The 9,827-nt window shown below is 47.9% G+C and overlaps 1 protein-coding gene across 1 annotated transcript; it reads left to right on the top strand.

The window, feature by feature from the left end:
* Nucleotides 1–965: 965 nt before the first annotated feature.
* On the top strand, nucleotides 966–6,719 carry NPAS4 (neuronal PAS domain protein 4; the record flags this gene model as incomplete). The annotated part of the gene is made up of 7 exons (XM_083374073.1): nucleotides 966–1,140; nucleotides 1,480–1,631; nucleotides 2,357–2,459; nucleotides 3,076–3,325; nucleotides 3,729–3,838; nucleotides 3,959–4,097; nucleotides 5,411–6,719. 7 exons carry the CDS (start codon nucleotides 966–968, stop codon nucleotides 6,711–6,713), a joined length of 2,232 nt encoding a protein of 743 aa, XP_083230199.1. The 3' UTR covers nucleotides 6,714–6,719.
* Between the last annotated feature and the right edge of the window lie 3,108 nt (nucleotides 6,720–9,827).

Raw genomic sequence — 9,827 nt, 5'->3', positions numbered from 1 at the left:
TTTTTAGAGACTGCAGCAAGAACAGCGCTGAAAGCCTTATTAGTAAATATTCCTATATTTTAGAGTCTGCAGCAAGAACAGCTTCTTTTAAACTACCAAGGCTTGAGCTTATAATTGGGAGAAAATAAACAATCACGCATTCCCCCTATATATTTACATATATTGATGAAAGAATGGCAGGAGACGCACACATTTCAGATACATCTTTCGGAGTTGGTTTTTCACCCGGTTTAGGCCTATAACCCTGCAGTTTGGACAACCCCCTTTTCCTCCAGTGTTTTGGTTTTAAGAGTGGGGGGGGGCGCGAAGAAATCTGGAAGAGACCCATTTTGCTTTCGGCCTGACAAAGACCGAGGGGGAAGGATTGCGAAGGAAGGAACGAAAAAAAGAAGAAAGAATAACACGAAGGAAAGAGATTGATCGGCTACATCGCTTTGGGTAAGAGAATTGAAAGGAGACAAGAAAAGAAGGAGGGGGAGAAAAGAGGATTTGAGAAAGAACAACGCTCCTTGGTCAAGAAGGGAAAGAGAAGGGAGAAGATTTCAGCACCAGCATTAAACTTCTGGGATTGTGAGAGAGAGAAAAAAGGCAGGCAACACAGGGATGTGATTCCAACATTGAAGACTCTGCTTCACCTCCTAATTCGGCGCAGTGTTTCCTTGGTTTCCTCCTCCGGCCTCCTCCCCCCTCCTCACCACGTCATTCAGAAGCCAGTGACGTAGGGTTCCCCCAAGCCCATGGAAGCAGGGGGGGGGCTGGCTCTCCCTCCATTGATCTGAACAACTCTTCCCGCCCCGTTTTCCTTAATATGCCAGTGCCCACACTCCCAACCGCCTATAAAAGATGGAAAGCGGGCTCTCCAACAGATCCACAGGCAGACATCAGAGAGAGAGAGAGAGAGAGAGAGAAAGAGAGGGCGCAAAGACGGAAGCAGCTGAGCTGCACGGATCTTCTTCCCAGCCGAGATGTACCGGTCCACGAAAGGAGCCTCCAAGGCACGGCGGGATCAAATCAATGCGGAGATTAGACATCTCAAGGACCTGTTGCCCATTGCCGAAGGAGATAAACTTCGGCTCTCGTATCTGCATATCATGTCGCTGGCTTGCATCTATACTCGGAAATCCATCTTCTTCTCCAAAGGTAGATCCAGAAGACCACTGTGAGGGGCTTGGGGAAGGGAAACTAAGAGCCGGGGTGGGTGGGCTTACTTCTAAAGTTGGGTAAGGGGAGGCTTCCCTTAGAAACTCAACAGGTCTCTCTCCGTGGTGCTGAAGCGACCAACGGAGCTGCGGGCAGCTGTCCTTGGTGCTGAAACAGCATCCATGGCAAACTTTGATCGTGATAGGTGCTGTCCGTGGTGCTGAAACAGCTTTCTGTTCCTTTTCCTTGACTCGTGAGGTGTGAAGGGAGGGAATTTTTTTTTAAAAAAAATAATAAAATAAAAAATAAAAATTAAACCCCTGTCCTGCTTCTCAACAGGTGCAACTTTGGAAGGCTTGGAGAGCTTGCTGTCTTCCCAGGACTTAGACGATTTCATGCAGGCGCTTCCTGGTTTCCTTTTGGCGTTCACTGGCGAAGGCAAACTCATCTATGTGTCGGAGAATGTGGCTGAGCACTTGGGGCATTCTATGGTATGTACCGGCAGACTTGTAAAGAGGGGGAAGTCATACCGTTACTGTAAAGTAAGGGGAATGATAGCGCTCCTTGGAATTATCTTGGGTTTTAACAGCAGGCTAAGCTTTGTTTAGTTGTATTGCAAACAGCATTTCATTTAAGCCATAGCCTTTCATTTTCTTTAAGGCTGGAACTTATTAAATTATCCCTATATTTTTTTATTTATTTTTTTTATTTTAATTCCATTTATATCCCGCCCTTCTCCGAAGACTCAGGGCGGCTTACAAGCTTAGCAGTAGCCTTCATTCTATGTATATGCCTGCTTATTAGGGCTTTTGTTCCCCCCAAGCGGCATTATTACAAAATCAGCTTATTGCCCCCAACAATCTGGGTCCTCATTTGACCTACCTGGGAAGGATGGAAGGCTGAGTCAACCTTGAGCCTGGTGGGACTCGAACCTGCACTAATTGCAGGCAGCTGGTGTTACTTAAGGAGGCATTAGCCCACTGCTCCACCAAGGCTCTTTAGGGCCTTCCAAGGAAGTAATTCAGGCAGGGATACACAATCGGAAGCAGTTTTGTCTGTAACATTGATAGCTCTTAAGAGATTATTTTCTCAACGAGAGTAAATGTATTTATGAAAGACCATTGACTTTGGAGATGCTACGTGAAGCTGACTCAGTGACTAATAGGAGTGTTTAATTTCACAACTGTTCCCATCTCCCTCCCACTTATGCCTGCAGGTGGATTTAGTGGCACAAGGAGACAGCATCTATGATATAATTGACCCGGCAGATCATTTTGTGATGAAGAATCAGTTGGCGTTGCCCTCTCCATTAAATACCGGTAGGTGTTCCTTTGTGGAAATGAGTGTCATGCGGAGGAGAAGGGAGCAATAGACATGTGGTTAGGAAAGGAGTCTAAATTAGCACGATGACTACTTAAAAGTTGACAGGTTGTTGTGTTAGACTAGAATGAAGCCTTGCAGAGCTTAATTCGAGAGAGAAGGTATGAAAGCTCATCTTTTATCAGAAAAAACTCTCATTTAGGAACCGATCATTTTATGAAATTGGTCTTCTATTACTGTGGAGAAAAAAAACAGCAATGGCATTTCTGGAGAAAAACAAGCCTCTAGGGCAGTGCTTGTCAACCGTAGTTGCTTGAAGATAGGTGGACTTCAATTCTCCAACTGGTCCACAAATGTGGCCAAGATTGAAAACACGATTCTAGGATGGAGTTTCCAATCAGAGGAAGTTCCATCCATTCTTGTGATCTGTGTTTAAGAAATTCATTTAGAAATACATCTCGTGCAGAAAAAAAAGTCTAGGAGAATGGAACAGATCCATGCTTCGTGCTAGAGATTGGCTTGGCAAGGTCTGAGTATGCTTCAGTGTGTTATGGCTTTTCAGGTCTCTCAATGTCCTTCTTTTTTTTTCCCCTTCTTTCCTTCAAACCAAAACAGAACGTCTCTTCCGTTGTCACTTCAACACTTCCAAAACAATCCGCCGTCAAAGTGCAGGAAATAAGCTGGTTCTGATTCGCGGTCACTTCCACCAACCTCCTCCGGGGTCTTATTGGTCCACCAATCCTGTCTTCACGGCCTTCTGCACTCCTCTAGATCCTAAGCCCAGAATGGGTCAAAATTCGTTCTTCCTCTCTGCTTTTGAGAGTCGCCACACAAAAGACCTGGCCATCGTGGATATCTCTGAAAGGTGAGACGCCTTGTGGAAAAGGCGAAAGTTTAGGATTAGTTTAGACCAGGGGTCTCCAAACCTGACCACTTTGAGACTTGCTGGCTGGGGAATTCTGGGAGTTGAAGTTCAGCCATCTTCAGGCTGCCAATGTTGAGTGCCCTAGAACAGGGGTAGGCAACCTTGGCTCTTTTATGACTCAGGAATTCTGGGAGTTGAAGTCCATGAGTCATAAAAGAGCCGAGGTTGCCTCGCCGTGCCCTAGAAGAGTAACAGGCTCAGAACCCAGAAGAAACCAGCAAGGAATGCTCCAATGCCTTGTGGGCAAGATAGAACGTGTTTGCAGAGTTGGGTACCATAAAATGCAGCGCCATCACGGGTCGCCGCAAAAGCACTGATCTCTTATGTCCTCTTCATATTCTAGTGTGATCTTCCATCTGGGCTTCGAGAAGAGCGAACTCTTCTGCAAATCCTGGTACGGCCTGATCCATCCTGAAGATCTCAGCCACGCTTCAGCCCAGCACTACCGGCTGTGTGAGTCTCTTACCGTTGTCCTTTTAATCCACCCCTCTGACCCCGGGACCAGATGGGCGAAGCGGATCGGGCTGACCGGTTTTTCTTATTCCCTTTTTTTCCCCCTCCTTGTTACTCCAGTGGGTGATCAAAGCAACCCACAGGCTGAAATGGTGATCAGGCTCCAAGCCAAAGATGGGATAAGCTGGATCTGGATCTACTCGTTGCTTCGCTTGGAGAACACGGAGATCCCCATCGTTTCTCACAACTACGTCATCAGGTAACAGTTGTGGTGGAACCCTTTCTCGGGTGGGTGGGCTTGAGGTATGGATTGTTTCTTTGTAACCCTGCGAGGTGGGTTGGGAGAGAGAAGGGGGGGGGACTGGCCCAGCGTTCACCCAGCTGGCTTTCAGGCCTAAGGCGGGACTAGAACTTACCGTTTCCTGGTGATTGGCCCAAAGTCATCCAGTCACCTTTCATGCCTAAGGCGGGACTAGAACTTACCGCCTCCTGGCAATTGGCCCAAAGTCACCCAGCTGGCTTTCATGCCTAAGGCGGGACTAGAACTCACTGCCTCCTGGCAATTGGCCCAAAGTCACCCAGCTGGCTTTCAGGCCTAAGGCGAGACTAGAACTCACTGTCTCCTGGTGATTGGCCCAAAGTCATCCAGTCACCTTTCATGCCTAAGGCGGGACTAGAACTTACCACCTCCTGGCAATTGGCCCAAAGTCACCCAGCTGGCTTTCATGCCTAAGGCGGGACTAGAACTCACTGCCTCCTGGCAATTGGCCCAAAGTCACCCAGCTGGCTTTCAGGCCTAAGGCTGGACTAGAACTCACTGCCTCCTGGTGATTGGACCAAAGGCACCCAGCCGGCTTTCAGGCCTTAAGGCAGGACTAGAACTCACCGTCTCCTGGTGATCATCCCACAGTCTTCCAGCTGACTTTCGTGACTATGGCGGGACTAGAACTCACCGTCTCCTGGCTTCTAGTCCAGCACTTTCCCCGAGACCAAATTGCCTCTCATACGGACACCGATTTTAAGCCACTTGTATAGCTTCCCCTCTATGCAAGGCGACTCAAGGCAGGATACAGAGGCTTTTAAAAAACGGCACAGTAGGAAATCAATCAATCAGCCATCTTTGCTTTAAAGGGCTACACCCCGACTCGCGCCCCTTCTCCCCCACCCACCCCCGCTCAATTTCTCCCAAATGCCTGATTGCCCCTTTCCAGCGGAGGCCCCTGCAGATAAGGAAGGCAAACCGGATCGCTGACCCTTCGCAGAACTCTGAGTAAAGGAGGGGAGCGAAAACGGGCACCTAGCTAGAAGACGGTGGCTTTTCGTAGACTCTCGTTTCGGCGCTTATAAGTTTTGTAAGCCAGGCTTCCTCGTTGCCGTGTTCCCTTCGGCAATCCGAGGCCTGCAAGGCTGTTCCGATCCCGTGCTAGAGAGAGAGAGAGAGAGAGAGAGAGAGAGAGAGAGAGAGAGAGAGAGAGAGAGAGAGAGAGAGAGAAAGGATTAAAAAAATGTAGATATTTTTCTTTCTCTCGTGAGAGCCTCCTTCTTACTTTCCCTCCCTCCCTTCTCTCGCAGCGATTCCGAAGCTTGGTGCCTGAAGCAGCAGCTCTCTGCCGAAGGATCCCAAGGGGCCTACACCCTCGAAAGTACCACCACTTTCCTGGAAAGTCTCCTGTCTCCTGAACAACTCTCCAGCCCCGATCAAGTCTTCACGCCCACGGCCGGCACCCCCACCGACACTCTTGTGGGCCCGACCTTCGACTTCAGCTCTGCCGGAGGCCCCGAAGGTCCCTCGGCGTTCAGCCAGCCACCCGAAAGCTTGCCGGAAGGGCTGATGGAATCTGGGAATATCTCCTCTATAGAGGACGCCCCACCGGGTTCCAACCTCAGCCGCCTCGTCAAAGAAGCCGGCTTTGGGTATGTCCTTCTGCCGCAAGGAACTTACGGGTCGGCGTTTGCCAGCGAGATGCCCGGCGGTAAGCCTGCGTCCAAAGATTTGCTCTGCACCCCTCCTTACACCCCGCACCAGAGTTCCCCTTTCCTCTTTGGAACGCAAGAGCTTTACGGAGCCCACGGCGGGGGCAGCCCCGCGGCCCTGCCTCCCGGGACAGCTGCCAGCGCCGACTCGCCGGCCGGTCTGGCCTCCCTGACCGCCTCCGAGCTGTTCTTCGCCCAAGAATCCTGCAATATTCTCTATGAGAAACTGCCCCCGACTCCGGACAGCCCTGGTAATGGGGGCTGCAGCGTCGTCATGAGCTTGCCGGAGATCAGAGGCCCCCTCTACGTTGAGGTGCCCATGGTACCCGAGGGGATCCTGACTCCGGAGGCCTCGCCCATCAAGCAGACGTTCTTCAGATATTCTGAGAAGGAGAAGAACGAAATCGAACTGCTGGCTCAGCAGCTCTGCAGCCTGGCGGAGACCTTTGGCTCCTCGGATGCCCGGGAACTCGCCGAGAACGGCCAGGGGGCTCTTCTCCAGGACGAGCTGCCGGCCCTCGGCCCCGAACTCTCTCCCGTGCCCGAACCTTGCCCGGATTTCCAGCTGCCCAAAACCTGGAGGAGCGTGGATTTCTCCGTCTTGACCTGCCTGGAGGACGACCTCCCGGAAGAGACCGCTCTGGAGAGCCTCACCCTCCAAGACCTGTCTTCCTTTCTGTTCGAGAAAGCGGGGGCAGGGCTGAGGTTCCCTCACCACCAGTTCTGCGGTGGCGATGTCAGTAGTCCAGTCGGCTTGGACAACGAAGATAGTAGCCCAGGAGCCTTTGCTCCCTCGCCAAGGATGGACTTAGCTCCAGAAGAGCCAGGTTTTTTGGAAGACCTGGCCTCCTTCGAAACAGCCTTTGAGACACGTGCCTCAAACTCTCCCTACGAGGGTTAGATGAGTTGTATCAACTCCCGAGCCAAGGGCCCAGAGGCTTCCAGGAAGGTAAGAACGGTTGGGGCTTTGGGTGTGGGGAGGCAGGGAGTGTGTGTGTGTGTGGGGGGCGCAAGGGAGCAAGAGGAAGGGGTGTCCCAAAGGTGCTGGTGGCAAGAGGCAACTGGAAGCTCTTGGTTCTTCCTTTTCTTCTTTCCTTTTTCTTCTTTCTTTCTTTCTTTCTTTCTTTCTTTCTTCTTTCTTCTTCCTTTCTTCTTCTTCCTTCCTTTCTTTCTTCTTTCTTTCTTCTTTCTTTCTTCCTTCCTTTCTTTCTTCCTTCCTTCCTTCCTTTCTTCTTCCTTCCTTTCTTCCTTCCTTCCTTCCTTCCTTCCTTCCTTCCTTCCTTTCTTTCTTTCTTTCTTTCTTTCTTTCTTTTCTTCTTTCTTTCTTTCTTTCTTTCTTCCCTCCTTCCTTCCTTCCCTTTCTTTCTTCTTCTTTCTTTCTTTCTTCCTCTCTTCCTTCCCTCCTTCCCTCCTTCCTTCCTTCCTTTTTCTTCCTTCCTTCCCTTCCTTCCTTCCTTCCTTCCTTCCTTTCTTTCCTTCCTCCTTTCTCCTTCCTTCCTTCCTCCTCCTCCCCTTTTCTTTCTTTCTTTCTCTTTCTTTTTCTTTCCTTCCTTCCTTTTCATTTCTTTCTTTTTCTTTCTTTCTCCCTCTCTCTCTCATGTCTCCCTCCCTTTCTTTCTTTCTTTCTTTTTCTTTCTTTCTTTCTTTCTTTCTTTCTTTCTTTCTTTCTTTCTTTCTTTCTTTCTTCCTTCCTTCCTTCCCTCTTTCCTTCCTTTTCCTTCTTTCTTTCTTTCTTTCTTTCTTTCTTTCTTCCTTCCTTCCTTCCTTCCTTCCTTCCTTTCTTTCTTTCTTTCTTTCTTCCTTCCTTCCTTCCTTCCTTCCTTCCTTCCTTCCTTCCTTCCTTTTCTTTCTTCCTTCCTTCCTTCCTTTCTTTCTTTCTTTCTTTCTTTCTTTCTTTCTTTCTTTCTTTCTTCTCCTTTCTTCCTTCCTTCCTTCCTTCCTTCCTTCCTTCCTTCCTTCCTTTCTTTCTTTCTTTCTTTCTTTCTTCCTTCCTTCCTTCCTTCCTTCCTTCCTTTTCTTTCTTTCTTCCTTCCTTCCTTCCTTCCCTTCCTTCCTCCTTTCTCCTTCCTTCCTCCTCCTCCCCTTTTCTTTCTTTCTTTCTCTTTCTTTTTCTTTCCTTCCTTCCTTTTCATTTCTTTCTTTTTCTTTCTTTCTCTCTCTCTCATGTCTCCCTCCCTTTCTTTCTTTCTTTTTCTTTCTTTCTTTCTTTCTTTCTTTCTTTCTTTCTTTCTTTCTTTCTTTCTTTCTTTCTTTCTTTTTCTCCCTCCCTCTCTCTCTCTCTCTCTCTCTCTCTCTCTCTCTCTCTCTCTCTGTCTCTCTCTTTCTCCTTTTCTTTTCTTTGAGAATGTTTTGCTTCTCATCCAAGAGAACTGAAGAAGCTTCTTGGATGAGAAGAGAAATATTTTCAAAGGAAAAAAAAAACTTAGGAAGTCCACTTGCCTTTCGGGAAAAGCACCGTTAGGGCAACCAGGACTCGGATGAACGAGAATCTTCATAGACAAGAGTAAGGAATGTGAGAGAGGCTCCATTCCCAGCAGGGGCAGGCCCTACAGAATTGGGGCCCAGAGATGGCTGGCTTGGTCGCACATCCCAACAAAAGCTTAAAAAAAGATTATTTTTTAATTTTTTTTAAAAAAGGAAAAATTCTCAGAATTTCCCCAGCCCTCATGTTTTAAGCTTTGTGGTTTTTCAACGCCCAGAATTCCAGTCTGCTGGCCAGAAAGGAAAAATAAAAATCCTTATCCTGGGAATCTCAGATTCAGAAACAAGTTTCTAGTCCTTATAGCGGGGAGCAGGCACCCCAAAAGCAAGTGACTGAGTTTTTAGCTTGGAAAGAGAGTTTTCCATCCGTTGACTGATCTCTCTCTCTCTTTCTCTCTTCGTTTCTCTCTCCTCCTTTAGATGGAAGCGAAAACGATCCTTCATTTTGAAATAAGTCTGTGACTTACTTCTCCAAGTATGGCATATTGTCATATCTTTAAAGAAGCTACATCCCCCCAGCCCCTCCGGAAGTGTCCTGCGGATGAAAACCCCTGCACCCAGCGTAAAGTTGGAGGGTGTCTGCAGGAAAAGACTTTTTTTTTAATGAAAAAAAAACAAGAAAAAAAAACACACACATCTTGATTCTGAGACGTCGGTGTGAGACTGGTTACTCAGAGCTAAGGGAAGGACTGTTGTAAGTGGATTCACACATGTTATCGTATTCACTCGTAGTGAGTAAAACCTCTTATGTAATTTACTAAGAAATACCAGAGGGGGGGGAACCTCGGGCCTGACGGCTCCTTAAATCACGATTTAATGCCAAGTTGGAGCAAAACCTTTGCCCTGTTTGGGGATTCCTCCTCTCCCAGTTACTTAACCTTTCATCCCTGCTCCCTAGAGTACAGAATGTGTAGGTGGTAATGTGTAGGTGGTACGAATACCTACTATAGTAAGGGCCAATGGCTGGTAACGCAATAATGGATATTATTGCCTTGCTATTCTCACGTAGCGTATTTCTGTTTTGTACAGAAAAACTGCTGTTCAAAGTTTGGGGCACCTGTTTCCAATTCGAATTCTTTCTTTTTCTTTCATTTGCTTTGTGATGGTTATTTAAGTATTAGCAGGTTCCTCTAAGTCAGAGATATACAAGCTGAACTCCTAAGGCTTCCTATGGCACCTGAACCCCTGGGCAATTCTTTGTTTTTAACATAATGGGGGTGGGGAAGCAACCCATATATATATATATATATATATGGGACGCGGTGGCTCAGTGTGTTAGGACTCTGAGCTTGTCAATCAGAAGGTCGACAGTTTGGTCGGTCGAATCCCGAGTGCCGCGTAACAGAGTGAGCGCCTGTTACTCGTCCCAGCTTCTGCCAACCTAGCAGTTCGAAAGCACGTAAAAAGGCAAGTAGAAAAATAGGGACCACTCCGGTATATATATATATATATAATTATATAATGCAGGGGCCATAGACTAGCCTGGGAAGTCAGCCGAACATTGACTTCTGCATTCTTGCCAAGAAGATTACAT

This window comes from Vipera ursinii (assembly GCF_947247035.1).
Source record: "Vipera ursinii genome assembly, chromosome: 15".
NCBI lineage: Eukaryota > Metazoa > Chordata > Lepidosauria > Squamata > Viperidae > Vipera > Vipera ursinii.
The sequence above is the reverse complement of the archived record's forward strand: the minus strand, read 5'-3'. Positions and strand labels throughout refer to the sequence as shown.